This window comes from Ammodytes marinus (genome assembly GCF_949987685.1).
Source record: "Ammodytes marinus genome assembly, chromosome: 2".
NCBI lineage: Eukaryota > Metazoa > Chordata > Actinopteri > Uranoscopiformes > Ammodytidae > Ammodytes > Ammodytes marinus.
Genome location: NC_137231.1, coordinates 6,912,403 through 6,936,044, shown reverse-complemented (window position 1 = coordinate 6,936,044; position 23,642 = coordinate 6,912,403). Strand labels below are relative to the sequence as shown.

General features: G+C 41.4%; 3 protein-coding genes across 3 annotated transcripts; all 3 read right to left on the bottom strand.

Moving 5' to 3' along the window:
- Positions 1-958: 958 nt before the first annotated feature.
- LOC307267398 (P2Y purinoceptor 2-like) lies at positions 959-2,014 on the bottom strand (the record flags this gene model as incomplete). Its single annotated transcript, XM_080049716.1, has 1 exon — positions 959-2,014. The coding sequence occupies one exon, from the start codon at positions 2,012-2,014 to the stop codon at positions 959-961; it is 1,056 nt and encodes a 351-aa protein (XP_079905842.1).
- Positions 2,015-5,460: 3,446 nt separating this feature from the next.
- nelfb (negative elongation factor complex member B) lies at positions 5,461-14,341 on the bottom strand. The gene is made up of 13 exons (XM_080041006.1): positions 14,116-14,341; positions 12,996-13,156; positions 12,484-12,583; positions 11,748-11,978; positions 11,053-11,238; positions 10,814-10,926; positions 10,580-10,682; positions 9,460-9,555; positions 8,873-9,015; positions 8,270-8,376; positions 7,408-7,549; positions 6,858-6,966; positions 5,461-5,902 (listed from the first exon to the last, which is right to left on the bottom strand). The coding sequence occupies exons 1-13, from the start codon at positions 14,215-14,217 to the stop codon at positions 5,744-5,746; spliced, it is 1,752 nt and encodes a 583-aa protein (XP_079897132.1). The 5' UTR covers positions 14,218-14,341; the 3' UTR covers positions 5,461-5,743.
- A 640-nt stretch (positions 14,342-14,981) lies between these two features.
- LOC307267387 (ectonucleoside triphosphate diphosphohydrolase 2-like) lies at positions 14,982-23,249 on the bottom strand (the record flags this gene model as incomplete). The annotated part of the gene is made up of 9 exons (XM_080049704.1): positions 14,982-15,399; positions 15,821-15,955; positions 16,382-16,501; positions 17,017-17,289; positions 18,334-18,561; positions 19,176-19,335; positions 19,499-19,649; positions 21,017-21,134; positions 23,133-23,249. 9 exons carry the CDS (start codon positions 23,247-23,249, stop codon positions 15,193-15,195), a joined length of 1,509 nt encoding a protein of 502 aa, XP_079905830.1. The 3' UTR covers positions 14,982-15,192.
- Positions 23,250-23,642: the final 393 nt, after the last annotated feature.

Below are 23,642 nucleotides of genomic sequence, written 5' to 3'. Positions count from 1 at the left end.
AGGCTAAATGTTTCCATCCTTTTCAAACTGACAGACTGACATAATTTATAGAGGGAGGAGGAGGATAACAGTGGTGACTAATGCATAATTAAGACCCAATGCTGAATCATCATGATGAAGCTAAAGAGCTAAGACCTGTGGAGCTGCTTCTGTGCTCAACAACCAGTAGCCTAGCACCAGTTATCTTTAGGGAGGAGACTTGGTTCCTTGTCCCTAAAGTCCAAACCAGACGTGTCCACCTTTGTGCCAGCATCCATCAGTTTGTGGAACAACAAACAATACGGCCAGAACAGAAAAGGAGATATTTTGTGCAGACATGTATGGTTCCAGACGATAGATTGTAACCCAACTTCTTCTTTCTTTCTTTTTTATATTGGTGAGTGTTATTTTTGATATACTTATTCATTAAGTTATAGTATGCTGTTAGAAAGAGTACTGGTCCATTTTTGACTTTTAATCAAATTTGACTCTAAAATGAACTTGACTAACCAATCATCTGCTTTCTCTATTCTTACAGTAAACTTCAATCTGCGTTTTCCTATTTTCCTGAGTGCCAAGTGTTGCCAACTGGCTGCAGACAAAATGCCGAACCAGAGGCACAACATCACATGAATCCTCCCTCTTCACAATTCAATTTGAAACAAAGTAAATACAACAAGAAACTTTCCCAAAATGTCAAACCAGACCCAGAAACAGAGCATGAAATCAGGTGGGAAAAAAGGGATAAAATTGAAGAGTAAACTGTGTCCTTCAGGTGTAAAATTAAGAAACAGGGTTACATAAATCAAAGACAGCTATATGATGGCTTCAGTATGCTGAAATGAACACATTGATGGTGTCAACATGTACATGGTGCACCAACTGAGAAGGTAGTCTTGTATGGTTCGTAAGAGTCACTCTCACTTAATCTAAATCATTTCTTTCTACAAACATTGCATCCTGGGGCCTGTAGTATTGGTCACCCATGGTTAGAGTGCATCATCTCCAACTGATTTCCAGTCGTCCCCGAATCACTTCTGGGCGGTCCGTCTGCCTTCCCAATCCTGAACGACTGGAACGCATCTTGGAACTTCTTGGAACTAAAACAGTACAAGAGTGGATCCAGGCAACTGTTAACTCCTGCCAAAACCCACGATGCGTAATAGGCCGTCTCGATCCTGAGCAGAACCTGGCATTGTCGCGGGTAGTGTTTCTGCAGCACCACCGCCACGGTCCGCACCACGTTGAGAGGCAGGAAGCACAGGCCGAAGATCAGCAGACACACGCCTATCATCCTCTGGGACTTCAGCTTGACCTTCAGACCTTTGGCCGTGCTGATGTTGAGGCGAGTCAAGGTGTTGGCCACGCGACCGTAGCAAACAGCCGACACCAGGAGAGGGAGCAGGAACCCAAAGGTGAACAAGAGGAAGTTGATGATGAAGTAGACGTTGGTCAGGCTCTTCTGATGGATGGAGAGGCATTGCCTGTGAGCGCCCTCTTTACTCGGGGCAAGCAGGACAGTGTAGATGACGGACTGGACGAGTAGCAGGGACCAAACCCCTGCACACAGCTTCCTGACGAAGGCCTTTTGCTTCATGCGGGAGCTTCTGTTGAAGTGGACCACGGCCGCGTAGCGATGGAGGCTGATCAGGGTGAGGAATATGGTGCTGCCGTAGAAATGAGAACTGAGCAGGGCGATCTTCAGCTGGCACAGGAAGCGACCGAAGGGCCAGTGGTCGGTGCCCGAGGCAAAGTACCCGGCCATCATGGGGGTGACGGGGGTGGCCAGGGCGTCGCTGAGGGCAAGGTTGAACTGGAGGATGGTTCCAGTGGTCCAGCAGGACGAGGGCAGCCGGCAGCAGAAGACCCACAGGCTGAAGGTGTTGAGCAGGAAGCCCAGGGAGAAGACCAGGCACAGCAGGGCGGTGATGGACACGTGTTGGATCTTCTCCCCTTGGCATGATGACCCATAGGAGGCATTGCTGCTGCTGTTACCGAGCACGAGCAGCGAGGATGAAACCACCTGAGGCTCCATCTATCTTCCCAAAGGCCAGATACTGCAGGTGAACAGGGTAAAGAAAAAACTTGTAGGTATCATCTACACTTAGATGAGGATCATTCAAAGCATTGCTTGTTCTTACTGTTAAGGAACTGAGACGCACACTGCCTCATATCTCTATAAATACATTACACTCCTTTGCATCACTTCCCCATTGTGAGGTCTTCTGACATTTTCAAACTACTGTGGTGAGACCACACAACAAACCACTCAAGCTTAACACTTGTAAAATGCTTCAGCACTTCAGTAAATCCAAGTATTACCTTGAACATTGAGGTATTATCAAATAATAGTTTTATGGCCATTATCTTTTTTTGTTTTGTCATGATTTTCAATGTATTCAAAAGTGTAAAAAAAAATTCTCCATTGTGTGAATAGTATTTATTTTTTCAATATATTTTATATGCACTCGTCTATTTCATTTAGTTTATTATAATATTTTTTATCATTTTTATTTCTCATGTGCATTTTTCTTAAAAGTTTTACTAATTTGGCACCATGTAATTTGGCACCAGAACATTTTCTGTCGCCTTGTCTTGAGACGGAGAGTGAGGCAATAAGCAAAAAGATTAAAGATTTTCACATCTTTCTAAAACCCTATCCTAATGTCTGGCAAGTGGTTGCTCGTATACAGCCCCACACACATCCTGCGTCTACCTCTGGAGCGCGTCGCGTTACCTTACTGCTGCCTCTCTCGGACTTTTCTCGGACACACATGCAACGTCTCAGCAGCTGCTGCTGCAGCGCTGCTTCTAAAAGCCCTATCTTTCTACATAGAGTTTTCATAGATAATTCCCATTAAAAATGAAGTTCTTTCATGTCATCTATGATGCATATGATTTATATTGAGTCTGGACAGTAATCCGTGCGCCCCATTGCCATTTTTTTTCTTTTTTTTGCCATATTTTCGCTGGTTGGAAGTTTTATTTTGAAGGGGACACACCAGGAAATGGTGAAACTACAGCGAAAGATGCCAGTATGAAGTCAAAATGACTCTCAGCAGAGTATTTCAAAAATCACTTTACTGATTTATACGGGAGAGAGAGAGGGGGGTGTGGTTGGGGAAGAAGAAGGCCGTAGACACAGATAGAGCAACGGAAAACTGTTGCGCTCATCATGATCTTTTTTATTTCTTCACTATATTGGATCTCTATATGTGTCATTTATCCAAAAATGAAATGCCAGAACTAATTGAAAATTAGGTTTTAAATCCCTCGGATTTTGATTGCACAATTAAATCGTGAAATAAAGGGATTATTCGCGTATACGACTGAGGGATGTTTTATTTTGAAATAAACACACCGGGTAAACGTGTAACTAGAGTGAATGCTGCTGGTATGACTGTCAGTAGAGTATTTCTCTATCAGTTAAAGCACAGAGACGCGAGAGAGACGCGCTGCTCTCAGAAAAAAATAGGCGAGCCTCCTGAGGTGAAGGGGAGCGTCGCTGCAGACGTGCCTCCGACGCGCCTCAGCAGTGCGTCTGAGGTTGGATGTGTGCTCGCTCTACGTTGATTTCACAGTCTGTGACCAAAAGTCAGACGCAGACGCGAGGTAGAAGCGCAGTAGAGGTAGGATGTGTGTGGGGCGCGTAAAGCAAGCAGTGTGAAAAGACCTTACCACAGTTGAAACTGTAAGTAACACACCACCTTTCATGTTTCTCTTTCACATGTCAACTTTCTACAAGTGTACAGTAGGTGCCAGGAGTCCAGTTGCCCGAAAAAGGGGCACAGAAACCAGTTTTATCAGTTTTAGTCAAGTGTTTCTCAGTGACTGGATCTGTGCCAGCAAAAAAGGAAATTCTTCTGTTAGTTTGCAGTGCCAGTGTTTCAGTGAGCCCAAATAATTGAAAGAGCTTAACTAAAATGTTGATATAAAGTACATTCCCACAAAAGATTAACTTCTATTTTGGAAACTCTATTAAAGGGTCAGGATACCTTGCCCCTTCTGCTATGATTCTCACCATTTAGTATTTAGGGGTTTACTTTTGAAAAGTTGTGGGACACGCATTGGATATCCTACCATTTTGTCACAATAGGCCAAGCTCTGAACTTACTTGAGTGAACCCTTTCCATAATGCACAACCATAATGCAAGAAGTGACCAGCACTCAACCCACCCTGGCTGGTAAATGACCCTTGTCTGTCATACACTGTCTATCCCCTAATTTGTAATGTAGGCTTTCTGGTTACAAAAAGTAAAAAAAAAGTATTTGTAGAAGCCAATAATTTATAACAACCAATGACATCAGTTGTATAATTTATACAATAAGCCAATAGCTCAACATTTCTGAACCAATTATGAACTAACTTTTTACCCATAATGTAATACATTTTAAACTTATTGAATGGTTGCAATAGTAAGGGTGGGTCATGAAAGTGTGATACTTTATACCAAATAAATAAAACTTGAATAAATATATTAACATAATGAGCTCTAGTTAGTATTTCTAAAGTTTTTTTAAAAATCTGGCCAATGATGAAACAACTTAGTAAATAATGGGAAAACGTTATTGCGTTATTGGTTCAGGTGTGTATTATGCAAGTTACTACATCAATGGCTTTTATTAGATTCATAACTGAAAAAAAGTTTGGGTTATTGACTGCTACAGCCGATAATAATAAATACAGCTATTTTTTTGTCAGCTTTTAGAGGAGACTTATAGAAACCACTCAAATAATCATTTCCCGCTTCAAGTACAGTTGAGGAACTGAGAGAACAGAAAATACATGCGGTTTAGGTATCCTGCATGCATACACACTGTATATTAAAATAGATGCTACACTCTACAAGGTTCTTGCTCATTTCAAGTGATGGCATGTCTTTGCTAGTGTATGACCTCAATCTATAGGCATTGATAACTCACTAACTTTTCCCCCAGCGCACTCACATTACAGACAGGTAGTTGATCATGAAGAGATATTCACTGATTTTGACAAAAAGTGATTTTGGCAAGCGTTCTCCAGAATCGCAGACTCCACCTTTAAAACTGAACATTATATTAAAGTGGATTTTGTTTATCATAAATTTGAACTGTTATTGTTTGGGTCAGTTGGTCAAAAGCCTGCATCCGTGCATACTGTATAATAGAAGAATAGAAAAAAAAGCCATGTAGAAAGTATTTCAAAAGCTCTCACCAGTGTTGATGTTGTCCTCAGTATGTTGAACCCTGTAGTAAAACACAGTTTCACTTTGACATACGTCTGGCTACCAGGGGAGTTACCCAATGAGGTCTGGTGTGAAAATAGTGTGGTGTGACACTATATTCACTCAAGAGGTTCTCACCAAGTGACAGAACGGGTACAGAGGCAGTGCAGTTTTCAGCGTTGCATTCTATGTGATGATGCATTTTGACACCTTGACTGTATACACAGTAACACCACTTCACACTTCTAAACAATCATTTATTTACAAGTTTGTTGCACTACTGACGGATCAAACATAACAACACTAATAGCCTAATTACATATGAAAATACTGTATATTTGGACAATAATGAAAAGGGCACAAGGTTTAAAAAAGTAATGACAAAAATAAAAAAAAATGTTGGCTGTAAGGCTACCCTGTCAGAGCTGGAAGACCCTTTTCAGGCAAACATCTAAAAGAAATTCAACCTCCATGAACAAAATCCTACGAGCAACAACGATGTGAAATGTCCAGTCTCTTTTTTAGAATATTCCCGAGCGAGCCCACTGGGCGGCTGTCACTCAAACAGGCGTGGTGGGAGTGGAGGCGGTGGTGGGGACGGTCACTGGGTGCAGCCCCAGGTCCAGGGAGGGGGTCTCTTCTGGGGGAGGAGGGCTCTTCTTCTGGGCCTCCAGCTTCTCCGTCAGCTGGGTGTACAGCTCCTTCACTGGCTCACTGCTCTGTGGGCGCCAGGCACAGGGACACACAACACTTTATCAAATGTATATTACATACATACAAAGCAGAAAGAGGATGTTTTTTTCCATTATACACTTTGAGAATGAAGTCGAAATGTCGAGAATAAAGTGAAAATACAATATAATGAATGAAGAAGAAATTCAATGTACAGAATAAACTGGACAGTTCCAGACTGCGGTAACGTTGGAAAGATATTGACAGATTTGAACTTCCGGGATCTATAACTCGTAATTAAATGTTATTAAAACAAAAACAATGCATCTTGCTAAGGTCATAAGCCATGCAGACAACGGGCTCACTTTTACCAAAATGAGACGTCATCTGAGCTTGAGTTATAATAAAAATTGTGCAGTGGGCTGTTAGATGAGAGCACAGGGACCGTCTAATAAGTGCAACACAGAAGGGAAAAATATTCAATACTTTGTCATTAGTGGAGCTTAGAGGGGTCTCTTTTTCGGTAAAAGATTAGGTTTAGGCAAGGATGCATCGTTTTGTTTTAATAACATTATCTTATGAATTATTGATATTATTATCCGTACTGTGAGTGCGCTTAAAAACAAACTGGTGTCAATACACAGCATAGGCTCTGCTCTGTAAACAGACATGTTTACATGATACGGTGATCCCCCTTTGTTTACATACCAGTTTACAGAGCCTAGGCTGTGTATTAACACCAGATTTTACAAGAAGCAAATTGTGAGGAGATATTCACTGATTTGACAAAAAGTGATTTTGTCAACCATCATCCTCCAGAATCACTTAACCCACATATACTGTAACTGGTATCATTGGTAATGTGATGAAACAGAAGCTACAAGCTTTCTTACATGTCATTGTTAAACAGAAGGCTAGCGAGACCTCTTCCCAATGCTACCCAACACTAAAACTCTGGCCTTTATTAAAGCCCATGATGCTGAATGGAGAAATGAAGCCAACCTGCTTTGGAGGTTCTAGGGTCTTCAGCAAGGTTTCCATGCACGAAGGCAGCACTTTCTGGTTTAGATGCAGCAGCAGACGGAGGCTGTGTCTGTGGACGTTCTCCTTACTGCAAAACATTTAGAATCAAACACTGTCAGCGGACATGGTGGAGATGTTTGAGTTTAATGAAACAGTAATAATGTTGAAGGGTCGTCTAGAATACACTTCAGCTCAGCCTGATCAATGCTCTGTGTGTGTCTATCAGTCCATAGATTCTTATCTCTGTTTCAGGCTGCTTTGTGTTGTATGCTGATGATGCACTACAATTCATTAGAACTTGAACTATAAAGTAGGCTAATATCTGCACTGTGTCTTTGGGCTACTTAAGTGTATATTTGTGTTTCAAGTGTTGCTCTCTTTAATTGTGGGTTTCTATTAAACATTTTCTTTTTCTATTGCATTGTTGAGAGGAGCCTGGGACTTAAGAATGTAATTGCCGATGACTGCTGCTGTAATTGTTGTGAATAAGACAAATAAACCGTCTTGACTCTTTGTATAATCAGCTCACCTGGAATAAGAAGTGAGGAGGAATCCATCGAAGACCACAGAACAAAACTCCTCAGATCCAAACTCATCAGAGAGCAGGGTGAGGTGGCCGGTCAGCAGGTGCAGGAAGATGTCTCCGAAGGCCATGTCATTGTAGGTCTCCACTGTGGGGGAACACATCCAACTCTTAGTCTGACAAGTCTGGTAGTTCCAATGTTAAATGGGTGTCTTAGGGCGCATTCACACTAGGTATCTGTAACGTGCCCAAGCCTGATTGATGGCTAAAGCCTAGTTCGTTTGACCAGTGTGACTGCTCCAAAACCAAAACCGCAGGTAGTAAGGGCTTAATTCACAGGTGAACATCTGGTTGGGTTATAGTTTAACCAAGCAGTTTTTAGTGTGTAGAAAAAAATTTGAGTTTCTGTTGGTGAGACACATGAGTTAAAAAAACCATCTGACATGCCTGCGGACTAGACAGGGGTTCAGATATAGTCTGTCAGCCTATTTACTAATGTATAGCTGCTGCACCTTAAGATCAGACAGACCACCGTTAAGTTAGGTTTCATTTTCACTACACGTTGCTGAGAAACACAGCTCTTAATGGCTTAAAGACCCGGTGAGCTTCTTTGATTAAAATGAGAGTGTTTCATTCCTGTCTGTCTGTCTGTCTGTCTGTGTGTACGGCACTGCTGGCTATCAGAGCCAGTTCTACTTGCAGTGTGAAAGTGGGCAAGGAAATACTACAAGCGGGTTTAAAAAAACATGTGTTGAGCCGCCTATTTTGGTGAAATGGCTTTATGAGGGACTGGGTCTGCCATATAGATTACACGGTTTCAAATATTTCTCCCATCTAACACACAGTTGAGGGGGTGAGCGATACTCACCCAGAGCAGGTAGTAACCTGGACAAGGCATTCTTGTTCCTCAGTTTGGCAATGTGGAGGATGTAGTAGAGACCCATTTCACAGGCCACCCTGTTCTCCTGGAGGTACCTGACGGGGAGCAACAAACAATGTCACAATAGTTCATATTTCACAACACACATTTCAGGGAGGGACACACATGCTTAATAAAATAACTATTAAGAAAATTGCCTTAGAATCTTAGCAAGTGGTGGTTTAACTATAACACTATTATTATTTTTCTATTATCAACTATAATCAAAATAGTTATAAATGAACAGTTTGGGCTCTAGAACATGCATCTAGAATAGGTCTGGATTGCGTAGTTCTCTCGCGAAGAACAAACTCATACATACATTCAATGAGATACAAGCATCACTGTATCTGCTAACAAAGATAGCATTAGTACAGCCACAGTAAACACACAGCACCTTTTACTGTCACACCGCCGTGCCCCCGATGAGAAATGTCAGTAAGACATGGTGGTTAAGCCTGTGGTGAACTTGCTAACCCTCCCACCTCTTGACACAGGCAGTGGCAGACCAGCGCATGTCATGTTATACCGTGTGCTTGCCTAGTATTGTACCTGTTGAAGGCATCGGGCAGGCTGGTGGGGTAAGACTGAGCACTCTTCTCCTCACCGGGAAGCTTCTGATCCACTATGAAGGTGTGATCATCCACCACCACGGACATCATGGCAGGCAGGAAGCGCGTCACCACCTCCACATCCTAAAAGCAGCACAGGGAACACAATATATCATTTATTTACATTGGATTGAATGTTACAACCTTCATATGGCTTCTAATCAAAACAGGGTAAGCAGGCAAAATAACAAGGTAAAAATCAAATAAACAATTTTGAACCAAATACTTTTGTAATAATTTATGCTGGCTATTCCCCAGCTCACAGTTTGTTACAAAGAGAGTTAAAGTGAGTTAAGAGAGTTAGAGTGTTAAAGCCCCCACACTAGGGTATCTACTATCTTGTTGCGTGTATAAAAACGTGTGCAAAAGAACAACGTGCAAGCTAAATTGGTATGGTGCGCGCTGGGGATTGCGTGTCAAATTACACCAGCTGTGTATTTAGTACGTTTGCCTAAGTGAAAAGTTCTAACAATAATAAAGTGTATTATTCTCACTGTGAGCTGATGGGCGTGACATGGTGTTACATACCAAACGAGGTTCCTTAAAGACCTGGCTGTCGATCATGTCCCACGCTCCTTGACCCAGAGACAGCATCCTGAGCAGCAGCATCAGGTCTGGACTGTCCTGCTCACACACACACACACACACACACACACACACACACACACACACACACACACACACACACACACACACACACACACACACACACACACACACACACACACACACACACACACACACTGTCACATTACCCAGAGTCCTTTGTTAACATTAAAAAAAATAGATCTAACATATTCTTTTAAGATTTTGAATTGCAACATCAGAAAAGAAAAGAAAGAAGAATCTCCTCAATGTCTAAGCAATTTTAATACTCTTGATAGATGTATTGAAGACATTTTATACTAAATAAGCTCTTATTTTTAGATGAACTATTTACATTACTTATTAAAGATCCTTGGGAACCCTGTTGTGTTATTACAACAGTCTTTAAACGGAGCATGCACTATCAAAAAAACAAAACAGAGCTGGAAATATGCAAATACAAACAAATCCATTGACTCCATTGGCGGTCGAGGTGGTGTTATGCAAATCAGTAAAGAATCAAATAGCTCTGTCTCTGCTGGACGCAAAGCAACATCCAGGAGGCATCCAGAGCTAGTCTTCATTGCTCACTACAGTGCTTCTAGTGCAGTCTGGCCTTTATAAGGATCGTTTGTTCCTTTAATCCCTCTTCATATTTGATGTGCCCTGTGGTGTTGTCTTTGGGAACGAACACACCTATTGACATTTAGTATTATCTATTAAAACACATGTGTGTGCGTCTCTTGGTCAAACAAAACACGTTGAGTGCATTTTTGATCCTCATGAATCATTTGCAAAGAATGGTTTTAAATCCATGTTTGCGCACTAGTCTTCCTCCCCTTTTTCTTTGCTGGAGAAGTGTCTTGCTGCATGGACGCCACCAGCCGACAGTCAGTAGAACAGAGAGACCGTGTTATTGTGTGTTGTGTATCTTTTTGTGTGTTGTTGTTTTTGCTTTGCAGTGTTTTGTCCGACTCAAAGTAATTGTAAATGAGGGTCACCCTGATCTCTCCAGTACATTTAAAGGTTTAATGAAAAATTAAACTGTGCTGTGTGTGCTCACCCTGGGTAAAGCATCCTGGCTCAGCAGCTCCTGCAGGTTCCTCATGAGACTCAGGACCAGAGTGTTACAGGCAAACGGGTCACACAGGATCATGGACAGATCCCTGGAACGCACACACACAAACAAAAATGCCTCAAAAATCTAATGAAGACAGCTGCCCTTGAAAAATTGGCAGTCCTCCTAACTTTTCCCTTTTTACAGTGTACATTTGAAGCATTCTCTCTTGTGGTTTACCCGAGGACTTGCTCCTGTCCTTTCTTCACTCCATCCAGGAAACCCTGCAGCTCTCTGGCTCGCTTGCCGTCCACAAACTTCTCCCGGATGCAGGCGTCTAAACACCAAGTGAACTGTCGCGGCACAACAAAAGGGAAAAACACACAGTTAAAAACACAAGGGAAATACACAGTCCATGCTGTTCATTGGCTCAATGGTTTGACCACAAACTGCATCACCATGCCATAGTGTGTGCTTACCTTGTGACAGGGGTCCACAGAGCAGATCTCACTGATGTCCAGGTCGTGTAGGGACATGAGCAGCTCAGCTCTCAGCGTGCAGTAGTGGACATTCCTCGTTCTCAGGAAGAGAGTCCGGAGGAACTGCAGCACCATGTCGTACAGCTTGACGTTCTTCCCGATCATCTGGGTCAGCTTTAGGACCACCTGCAACCACAGAGCGGCTCAACAACAACAGGGCCTCAGAACGCACACTGCTCCTAAAGATCCAGGTAGAGGCACCATTGCTTCTGATCACCACGTCTATGTGCGCGCAGGTTTGGGATCGGTAGTGTATTTATGTCCGATTGGTTGTTAAATATTTTTTGTCCAGCCAATTTCATCCGAATCCTTTGGTAACATTTTTTAAATGTCCCTTGCGCGCATTAACGTATTGGGTCGCGGGGAACAGTCTCATATGAATTGACGCCAGGATCATCACTTTATGTGCGTGGTGGTGTGCGTGTTGGCTCATTAGCATCTGTACCGTATCCAAGCACACCTCTCCAAACTGTGCTAGGGCCCGAGGAAGTGTACCGTGCCTGAGTACAGAATATAGCACTCCAACTGTTCAACACCACTAGACTTTTCTACTTGAGCACAGTACAGGTGGCCTAGTGTGACTGTGCCCTTAGTACTGATTAGACCTGTACCCTGATGACTTTCTGAGCACTCACCTGGCCTTGGCGTCGTGTTTTGGGGGAGGGGCTGAAGAAGTTGTGTAGGATGGAGAGGTCGCTGCTGAACAGAGCGGCCTCCTTCTCCACTATGTACTGCTTGAGGAGGGGGGACACCTCGTCCCCAAACAGGGCCTGGTTGTCCTGCCAGATCTGCCTCTTCACCTCCACTGCACACACCTTGTACAGCTCTTTGTCAGCCATCACCAGCTTCAGCTTCTTCTCTGGGACCTGCAGGGGAGGGAGCAGCCACAGAGATTAAAGGTGGGGTATGCAATTCTGTTGACAAAATCACTTTCTGTGAAAATCAATTAATATCTCCTCACAATCGGCTTCTTCTCTGTACTGTCAGTGCGCTGAAAACGAATCTGGTGTTAATACCCAGCATAGGCTCTGTAAACAGGCATACAGTTTGTATGTTTGTATCCCTTTGTTTACATGCCAGTTAATAGGGCCTAGACTGTGTATTAGGCTATTAGCACCAGATTTTATTTCCAGTCGACTGGACTGGAGTAATTCAGACAAACCATCATGGTGTCAGTCTGAAAGCACTATCATATTAAAATGTATTGCACTGTCTCTAAGACATGTTAACATGCTACAATAAACAACTGTCTGTGACCCCACCACTACTGATTAGGAGTCAACACTGCACACATCCTGTTCATTCATACAGATCGAGTGTATTAGTTTATTATAAATTAGTTGTTTATTTTGAGTGCTAAACAAGACTTGCCTTGGGTAGATGCTTGAGCACCTGCATGACCACAGGCTGAATGGAAGGCATTTTAACCAGGGGAAAGCTCTTCTCCAGCAGCTCCTCTAGCTTCCCGTATCTAGAAGACAAACAAAGCACAGTAGCATCTGAGCTGCTTCCTTCAGGCCACATGACTCAGAGTAGGGCTGGGCAATTCCTCCAAACCGACATTCAGACCCTGTAAACCACTTAAACTTGGACATGATGATTATTTTGATGTGGGCCCAAGCCCCTCTTTTTTACTCTTAAATCAGCAGTGATTTATTGACATTTTAATGACATTTTATTTAAAATCTATTTAAGTTATTTTCTTATTTTCAAATGGAAATATTTAGATATCTATAGTAAATATCCCCGCGTTAATAGTTTAGCATATTTATCAAGGTAAAATGTTCCATTAATCGTGATATTGATTTGAGGTCCAATGGCCTAGTCCTAACTCCAAGTAAAAAAAAGAATAAAAATAAAAAAGTAAAAAACACCCTCCCCACCTGTCGTCTTCCTTGCCCTCTGCGATGGTGGCCACTCTCTCCATCAGCTTGTCTCTCAGCTCATCAAACACAGACTGGTGGAACTCCAGACGGGGCGTCCCGTGGAGGTCCAGGAAGGGCAGAGCAGACTGCAGGGTGGGCAGCAGGATGCCATTCTCCATCTGAACTCATGGAGGAACACATAGAAGACTCATCAGCTTCTAGTGCTTAATAATACATGCTTCCATGCTTTACTAATGGCAAGGTCTGGTATCAGGCTAAACATACCTGGGGGATTTTATTATTAGGACATTTGGTATATAAATGGCCAACCAAACATCACTTCATATACATGGAGTTTTTTCCACTTGCACTTTTGGCCTCTACTTTGCTTTTCCATTACTGTGCAGAGCCACGACATCTGAACAGCCTCCACTGCTCAGTCAGACATCACAAATACATACAAGAAATCCCAGATTTCAAATTATAATTCATTTAAAACGTACAATAAACTGTGTCATAATGAGCCAAAATAATATATATAGCCAAACTTGCATCAGTTGAATGCACACCCACACCACGGCTAGCACAGCTGTAATGGAGAAGGCAACCCCTGGTAAACTGAAGCTTGAAGCTCACATGGTGAATTGGTCAAAAGTCACCTTATGGTTGAGCAAATAATGTGAACGGAAGCAGAGACAAACAGCTTGGATACTACTACAGAGAATAGGTATTTATCGGGTCTGTTATGTCACTCGCATGCTTCAATACATGTATATCACCTGTGCACGCGAAGCTTTGGACTCGCTGAGTATCTTTAGCGATTTGGCAAAGTTCTGCATTAATACTGGATGAATGTTAGCACGCAGTATCACAATATATTACCAATTTCGTGAATTAAATTAGCTTTGCACAGACGACTGAAAACATAATGATGTTTTTGAATCGCAATAGTGCTAAAATGAGCTAAGTAAACAACAATAGAGACATATTAGCCAGCCTAGCCTATACATGTGGGTATGTTATGACAAGTGGGACACACATGGGTGCATAAGCTGTTATTCGCATTGCCTGCACAACACGGTTTGAGGAATACACCTTTGTAATTAGCAGTAACATGCTGTTGTCATTTTAGCCGTACCTGGAACTGGTCGATGGCTTTGAGAGGCTCAGTGCAGTTGGTGAGAGTTTCCTTCAGATCCTCTCCGTTGGATATCCCGAGCTCCGGCAGGCCCGCGAACATCTTGCCCTCTCTGTTTGAGCATCAACTTCAACACTCGGTTTGAATAAAGGACCAGTAACAAAGGTTTTCAGCCGAGAAATACTATTACCTGCTAGAAAACAGACCCACACATTACTCTCTTCTATGTCAGGACAAACTTCCGGTGTTGCCACTTTGTAAACAGTCCGTAAGAAACACCAGCGACAAAACTGTTCCGGTGTTACAACCGAAATCTGTGACCAGTTGGAGGGTGTGACTGTAGAGGGCGCTGTCGCGCGCTCTGGTTTATGGTAAGGTGGTATACCAAATCATTCCCATTGTGGACTGTGCTTTAAAAAAGAATATAGTCACTAAATAAATGTTTGAGAACAATTTATATTACTGAAGCTTAAACATTAAATGTGGGCTACTCATTTCTGACTTATTGTAGCCCCCTTTCAAATCTATTGTTTATTTTATATAATTTTTTATTTAAATGTATTTCCTTTACTTTATTCCAATGTATTTACATTTCAAAATGATAGTATCATGTAAAAGATAACAAATAACTGCTGTATAATTATTTCAGAATTTTGTAAAAAAAAAATAAAAAAAAATGCTCTGGAGGTGGAAACATGACATTTTCGGAGGCCTATTTGGAATGTTTCTGTCATAAGGAGAGAAAACTGACAAATGTCCTCATGTGGTCATTGTGAGTGGGTGTGTAATATATCACGATGAGTAGGAAACATTTACAAAAAACATGCTTTATTTTGTTATTTGATTTTTTGACAATGGGTTACGTTAATCTCCACCAGCGAGAAGAAAGTTTGTAGATTAACAAAGACATTTTTTGCAGGACACACACACACACACACACACACACACACACACACACACACACACACACACACACACACACACACACACACATAAGCAAGCAATATAGTTCAAAGAAGAATTTTGGACGGATTGGTGCAATGGACCCTGAGCAATATTATTGGACGGCCTGTTCTCTTACACCAGGCCTGGTTGACCTGCTGTATGTCTGTAGGTCATCAGTAGATGTCCCAGTGCCATGAGGAGGAGGGAGGTGAAGAGAAAGATAATGGCTGCCCAGGGCCCTATGGGCAGAGCCTTCATCAGTCCAAGTCTCTCTGCTGGCACCATGTTGCTCAGATTCAGCATGTAGCCCAACGCCCAGCCTACTGATGCTCCCTCTGCCTGCAAACACACAACATTTCACTACACTTGTTATTATTTCTATCTTTATTTCCATGTTCTGTATTCTATTTGTTCTACATTTTATTTAGCTTTATTTGGCATTCTACTTTACTGTATGTGAATGGTGCACCTTATCTTTCTTTTTTATTTATCTGCAACTGTGTCGTTGCGCTACTGTTGTGTGTATTTGTGTATGAGGTGTTGCTCTCTTCACTTGTGTGTTTCTATTATACATTTTCTTCTCCTATATTGCATGGTTGAGAAGAGCCTGGGGCTAAGAATGTAATTGCCAATGACTGCTGCTGTAATTGTTGTGCGTATGACAAATAAACCATCTTGAATCTTCTGTTGAAAGATGTCAGACTTTAAGTCCCCGGCTGAAACTAAAATGTTGGATATCATTTCTTTCACTCCTTCTGACCTTTTTCTTGAAAGAGATGTTTGGAAAGGAGCGCTCAGTGAAACGGTAGCCGGTGGTTAGGAGGACCTGGACGAAGTTTGAGACTGCGCAGACATCCTTCATGTATTTGATCGGCTGCTTTGTCTTTTCAGTCATCTGTCGGGAGAAAAATAACGAATTAAAAATGTTGGGATTTTTTTTATATTCAAATCTTTAAGCTCACATATCATACGTTATGCACATTTTCATGGTTTCTCGACATCACTGTAATATATATAAACCCTCTCTCTATTTCTCCACCTCCAACTTTCTAAAAACCCTGTGCTCAAAACCCCCAGTCAGACCCCCACAATTGAATGGACACTACAGTACACCATGAACACAGTTTGCAGTAGAAACCAAAATTACAATGTTGAACTTGAAAATGAGCAGAATGTGTGACCTTTAGTCTTTTTTAATTTTTTTTGTCCAGGAAGGATGCCCTATTAGCGGCCTATTTGGTGGGTATATACAGTAGGCCAATTACATGTTTGAGAATCCTTGTTTATTTATGGTTATAGGGTCAGTGTGCTCAAGACTAACCTCAGCCATATTCATGTTGCAGATGATTCGGACGGCCTGCTCCATCTGACTGGGAGAAGTGACGGAGATGTTGGTGAGTTGGCTGATGTAGCTGTGAGTGAAGAAGAAAGCAGAGAACGCCTGTAGGAGAAAGAACCAACACAGAGGCAATGGGTGAGAATAAACTGGCCAATCGAAACGGGAAGACACAAAAAAATCATGGCAACCACCAGAAAACAGAATATGTGGTCACTATTCAACAGGTGAGGTCGAGACAGAGATGAACATTCACCTAAATTATTATAAGAAATATAAGATATACTGCTTATATAATTAATATAAATCAATCTTAATGTTGTGTTAATGTTCATATTACTGTTTATCGTGCACTGTCCGAATATCTGGACAAATTGTATTTTAATGCTTTGGCAACATTGTTATTGAAGCTTTCATCCCAATGAAGCCCCTTTGAGTTGAACTGAATTGAATTGTCAATCCAGAGTCACACAATCTAATTCATGTGTTGTCATTGCCTTAGCCATTGGTAGCTGCTGTGTGTGTGTGTGTGTGTGTGTGTGTGTGTGTGTGTGTGTGTGTGTGTGTGTGTGTGTGTGTGTGTGTGTGTGTGTGTGTGTGTGTGTGCGTGTGTCTCTCACCATGAAGCTTCCTCTCACGCTGGGCTGGAAGACTCCGTTAAAGGAACACTTGGAGTAGGAGCAGTTGTCAAAGGAGAACATCTTTTTGACGCTGTCCAGGCAGGTGGGGTAATCTCCCGTGCCCACCATTGACACAGACATCTGGGGGTCAAACTGGGCCGGCCTCTGGTTCTTGGTACATGGAGAATCGAAGACATCCTTCCCCAGCTTAATGGATACGTTGAACTTTGCTGGGTAGCAGGGGTGGGACACTGTGGCCTTCACACCTTGAGTCTGAAAGAGGCAAAGTAGATCAAAATTTACAATTTCACACCACTAAGAAATATGAACGGAAAGGCCTATCTATCTGTCCGCCTATCTATCTGTCCGTCTATCTATCTATCTATCTATCTATCTATCTATCTATCTATCTATCTATCTATCTATCTATCTATCTATCTATCTATCTATCTATCTATCTATCTATCTATCTATCTATCTATCTATCTATCTATCTATCTATCTATCTATCTATCTATCTATCTATCTATCTATCTATCTATCTATCTATCTATCTATCTATCTATCTATCTATCTATCTATCTATCTATCTATCTATCTAAGAAGAACATGTGAAAACTACAAGGAATAAATATGTACATAACTTTGGACATCAATGCAGTAATGGACTGGAGATGTAAGTTAAGACCACCTGTTGTTTTGCCTTTTTTTAAATAAATAAACCCCACTGCAAGTTTTCCTTTCTCCTTGTGATTACTCCAATCTCTGGGTTTTTACCAGAGATTGGAGCATCAGTATGTGTGTGTAGTCAGCCACATCAGGGAGTCACAACGGGGACCCATATTAATGTTGGAAAACATCATCATTCTTGCATAATAGTTGACCTTTAAATGTTTTCTTTAAAGTTGCGAGGAGGAACTTTTAAGTATTTATGAAACAGTCTAAGTTTTCCTCTGATGATCATAAATTACATGTAACAGCAAACGAGACCATCATTGCAAATAATGCTATTTTTATAACGTTTTTCTTAATGCATTTGTTATGGGTACGCACACCCAGAAACAACAGTTAGGGTTGTAAAAACCCTACTGCTTTTGTCCAAAGGGGGTGCAAGAATGAACACAGACTGAAAGTTCCTCCAAGCACCTTTAAGCATGTGCGGTACAGTACAGCCGGTGTGTGTAGTCAGTGTGGACTACACCCATCCCACTGGGAACTTTGATTTAGACATCCCTGTCCGCTTTTTTACTATCATCATAAATCATGACGAAGTTTCTTGACAACAGCCAACTATGTAACAGAATGTTAAGAGTATACCGTGATGAGATGAGCCAGCAGTGTCCTGAGGAACTGGTCCTGTCCATAGCAGAGGAAGCTCTGTGTGTAGAGCCTGTAGGTCTGTCCATACAGCCGCAGCTCCATCACCTTCCCCTTGTCTTCCACCTGCTCCCCGGTCTCAAAGGTGATCTGAGTGGAAGCTCCGCCCAGATCCAGAGCTCCAATAGTGTCTCTGCCTGGATTCAGCCAATGCCCAACCAAACCGTACTGAGCAGAGGCAAGAAAGGAGATGTCAAAAGATATCAACATTTGAATTGATGAGTAGGACAATATAATTCCTACCATGAACAGAGTGTACCCAGAGGATTAGGTGGGGACATGTTGTAGCCAATAGCCATACAATACAAACATGAACCTATAATACTGTCAGTGGGTTCTAGTCTGTCAGTCGGTCTATCACTTTGAATAGAGAGGGGATACTGTCATCCAGTATCGCTATCTGATGCAGATAAAGACATAATTGACATATCAGGATATTTATTTTTCCACACAGTTCTTGGACTTTTATTTCAAATACTCACTTTGGAAAGAGTGTCAATTTTGCCAATGCACTCTTTGAAATTCTGCTGTTATGCTCATTAAGGACATGAAAAGACTGGCACTTATTATTCTCCAATGTGTGAGCTCAACCATGACTACTGCATTTCCCAACAATGACGTGCATCAGCTCAACAGAAGTTGGATTACCTTTGCTCGCCCAGATCCTTTTTCTTTTTTTTTGTACCAGAGCATTTTAGGATGGAGTCTTTCCCCTACGTCTTTCTACGTGTTCAACAGAAAACAATGTATTTTTAAAACAAAACACAAAAGTCAGCGCTCACCTTGACAAAGTTTTCCAGTAAGTAGTTGACAGTGACCCAGCCATAGGCGCCCTCCTCCTGTCCGCTCAGGATGGTGGCCTCTTTGAATTTGAACGGGTACGACTGCAGCTTGTGCTCGACTTCCCTCAGCACGCGCTTGGCCTCTGTGCCATTGACTATGCTATTAAAAGAGAGGTGAGAGGGAAGTGGAGTGTGTGAAACCATATTAAAATCTATTTAAGATCCATTTAGATGCATTCATGTGTAACTGATACAGACAGTGATATTCATATGATCCTATTAGTGTGATATCCGGTCTTAATGGGGGTACATCTTTTACTGACTTCAAGAGCCTCATGCCGGCAGTAGCTCCCAGATAGAGTGGAGTCTGGTGGTGCCTTGATTTGGGGATATCCTTCACGGCTTGTTTCAGACAGACCGCCAGACTTTCTGCCGCACCACCACCGACGCCGGCATAGCTGGATATCCCTCCACCTCAAGATTCAAGAATCAAGATGGTTTATTTGTCATATGCACAATAATGACAGCAACAGTCATTGGAAATGCAATTCCTAAGTCCCAGGCTCCTCTCAATAATGCAATAGAGAAGAAGAAATGTATAATGGAAACACACAAGTGAAAAGAGCAACAGCAGAGACACAAATAAACACACCAGTAGTGCAAGGACAAAGTGCCGAAAGTGTAGAGATAGGATGCACCATATAAAAATAGCGTAAAGTACAATGCTTAAGTAAGTTAAATTAAATGTAAACTTAATAGAACACATGCACATACATGGAAATAAGAAATAAAAGTGATAATGAAATGGAGAGAAAGAGAAAGTCATTCTACTTCTAAAGAGCTAAGCATGGACTTCTCAAAAATATTGGACTTCCTAGTCTTCCAGGATGAATGACCGCGCTGAAACCCCGACTGTGCTTGGCGTTTCTAAGGTAACTCTAAAAAACAAACCAATAGCATGAGAGGAAGTGCTGCTAACAAGGAAATGGGTCCATCTGTCTGGTGAGGAAGTAGAGCCACTTTGGAAGAAAAGGCTTGTGCAAGACATAGCGTGTAGACATTGCTTCTTTCATTTCTTTGCTGTAGGTGAATAAGTCAATGGAGGGTGTTCCATGGGATGACATTTCGGAAGTGAAAGTGTCTTCACCACAAGGACGGTTTGAGGTCAAACCTGAACTATTTGGAAATGAGTTAAATATAATGTTTTCTGTAAGCTGGTTGAGCAAATCGAAAGGTCAAAATGTACATTTAGGTGCTTGCTTGACAAATGATCTTCAATGGCCATTAGCTCAACATAAGCTTTCTTTTCAATACTGTGAACCAACATTCTCAACTTCTAAAACACTTAGATGAATTTAACTTTCCAAATATCAGCACTATTTTTATAGTTTTATATTTTAGTTATAACAGAAGCATTTGCATCATGTTAGTTGTCTGATTCATTATACATCTTGTTCTAAAAAGCATAACGAAAATGCATTTGTAAGACCTGTACAAAATATTTTTTATTTATAATATGAAAAAAGTCTGTATTATTATTATTATTATTATTATTATTATTATTATTATTATTATTATTATTATTATTATTATTATTATTATTATTATTATTATTATTATTATTATTATTATTATTATTTCCTGTTTGAAAAGAACACAGTTCTTAGATCATTCTGGTCCTGAGCAGGACCTTTCAGGTGGTTAACTCAGGCTAACCACACCTAGCTCTGCCAAGCAAAGGCCTTGGTACAGTAGACAGTGAAAGGGAGTTCCTATGTGGCTTTAAGACCAAACACATGACTTGAGTTGTCTTGTCTTACACACTGTGAGGAGGAGCTCACCTTTGGCATGACACTCGCTGTGCTGGGTCACAATACCAGTGCCATTCATCTTGTCAGCCGGCCATTTGTAGATGTACATGGATGTGTGGGAAGAGCCCGCATCCAGGACAATTCCATACTGAAAAACAGAAAGAAAATACACAATGTGGTGCCGGAAGTTACAGCATGCCTTGCATTTAAAAGGAATAGTTCAAACATTTTTACTATTTAGCTTTTTGCCTCACTCTCCAGCTCAGGAAAAGGTGACAGAAACCATTCTTGTAACCAGTGAGTGCATTTTTGATGTAGAAATGGGCAAAGGTCGCTCATCCAGATTAGCTTAGCTCAAACACTGTTACTTCTTTATGTCATTTTAGAATCAAAGAAACCAGGAAGTGCCCCTGACATCTGGTTTCTTTAGTATGTATTTGAATCTAAAATGACATGACTTTAATGCGCAAAATAACGTGGTAAATTAACAAGTCCCAACGAGCACACAGGAGGGTTTAGTGATGTTGTGAAGTTTATCTTTTGAACTGCTTCCCTTGACTACCAGTGTTTGAGCTAAGCTAACCTGGATGAGCGACCTTTACCCATTTCTATATAAAAAATGCACACACAGTTATAGGAAAGGTGACTGTCACCTTTTTGTGAACCCGAGAGTGAGTCAAATAGCTAACAATTAAAAATGTTGAACTATTCCTTTAAGCTATAAATAATGGTTATCAGAAAGTGAATCTCACATACTGTGGTGGATATGTTGGTTTCAACGAGAACTGTGTTACTGAGAAAAAATGCATTCTGTCTGTATGATGAAATGATTATTTTTCAGTGACAAGTATATAGACACTTTTTCTTAACATGCTAGGTTGGAACACTACACCCACAGCTGAACTGCATCATGTGTGTGAGAGCAGTACCGAAAGTTGCCAAAGCCACAGAAAAGATTATGCCATTAACAATGGGTTGCTTATCAGCTAAAAAAAGTCATTATGCACTTGCACGATCAAATGTTGGTTGCAGACGAGAACCCTGCTATGTATTCTCCACTTTGTGTGGTCTTGTCTTGGTCTTGTCTTTTTAGGTTTGCACTTGTTTGTGGTAAAGACAGGATGTGGCTAAAGCATAGACTCAAATGTCTTTTCTTTGGCAACAATTTGGTACGTTTTGAACGTACTGTTTACTGATGGCGTTTTTTATGGCTGCACGCTCATTATTTTTGCAAGTCATTGGACAAATAAAAGTACAGATTAACTGATTTTCCACCACAACACAGACTTATCATTTTGTATTGTGACCGTCCTTTTCAAGCAGTGTGTTGTTGACTTTGGCTGCCTTTATGTGTGCTCTTTTGCAATGACAAACTCAAAGCATTACGTTTGATTCAAGTATCATCCCGTGGTCGAAGGCAGAATATCATTTTGATCGAACCCTTTTGAAAGGTTCAAAGTGTCTGCAACATTACTGTAACAAAACAAAAGGAGGAGCATGTGAACGTGTTCTCAGAAATCAAACAGACAAACAGCTTCTTTTATCTCACTCATCTTCTGTGAGTCGACAGAAAACAGTGACACACCCTTACAACATGTTAAAATAAAACAGCACATTTAATAGAACTTTTGATTTGAGCACAACTGCATGTTAACATTAATAACACCCATGGTACAGACACACACACACACACACACACACACACACACACACACACACACACACACACAGAGAGAGAGAGAGAGAGAGATAGAGAGAGAGAGATAGAGAGAGAGAGAGAGAGAGAGAACTCAGTCCTCCTCTTTTTGACAATTTATTGAATACATGAAAAAAAGGCTTAAATTATAATCAGAACACCAAACCTTCAGCCATAGAAAAATGACAATACCCTTATACCCAATGCCTTGCATGAATACAAGAACAGAAAAAAAGAAAAAAATGCCAAAAAGGAAAAGATATGCCGGCTCATATGAACATATCATAAGTAGAAACATAAATATTGGTAACATTCAGTTGTTATAAAACACCATCATTTCCAATCAATTTTTTTTAGACAACAAGTGCATCCATACGTCTTCTACTAATAACGATCGCATATTTATTCACAGGCAGTTTACCCGATACACCATCATTATTTTTTCATTACCATGTTTTCAGGAGGCGTCTCGACCTCCTTCGCCGGAAGAATCACCAGCAAAAGTCCGACTGCTGCCAGTGTCAGCAGCACAGCCCCGGGGATGATGAGGGCGCAGCGGACAGCCATCCTTGGATACTATAGCGGCTCCGTGCGCACAGATGCTCTGCGTAAAAGCGCTCGATCAACCGCGTTCTCGGTGAAGAAAGAAACCCACGGGATTGAAGGGCGCGCATTAATAAGTCGTATGCGAGTGTGTGGGTTTGGTCTTAACATTTGACGCATCATTTGATAGATTTGAGGCAAACGGCAGCCCTCCTAATGTAGCCTTTAGTTTATTGGACAGCAGGCTTTGCATGTGTGGAACCAATCAGATCCACTCACTGCTTAGTTGGCTCTCACTCAAGAGGGTTTGAGAGAGACCAAAGTTTTCCTGTCTGTCTGTCTGTCTGTCTGTCTGTCTGTAGGCTTCAGTATGGATCTCCCATGCCATGTTTAAATAGATAATCCCATGAATAAATG

What these genes read in the sequence shown, in the direction of transcription:
- nelfb (XM_080041006.1), bottom strand. Translation starts at nt 14,217, where the DNA reads ATGTTCGCGGGCCTGCCGGAGCTCGGGATATCCAACGGAGAGGATCTG. An exon ending in AAACACGACGCCAAGGCCAG is followed by an intron (nt 11,239 to 11,747) that starts GTGAGTGCTCAG and finishes CTGTGGTTGCAG; the next exon opens with GTGGTCCTAAAGCTGACCCA. An exon ending in GGACAGGAGCAAGTCCTCGG is followed by an intron (nt 10,683 to 10,813) that starts GTAAACCACAAG and finishes TGTGCGTTCCAG; the next exon opens with GGATCTGTCCATGATCCTGT.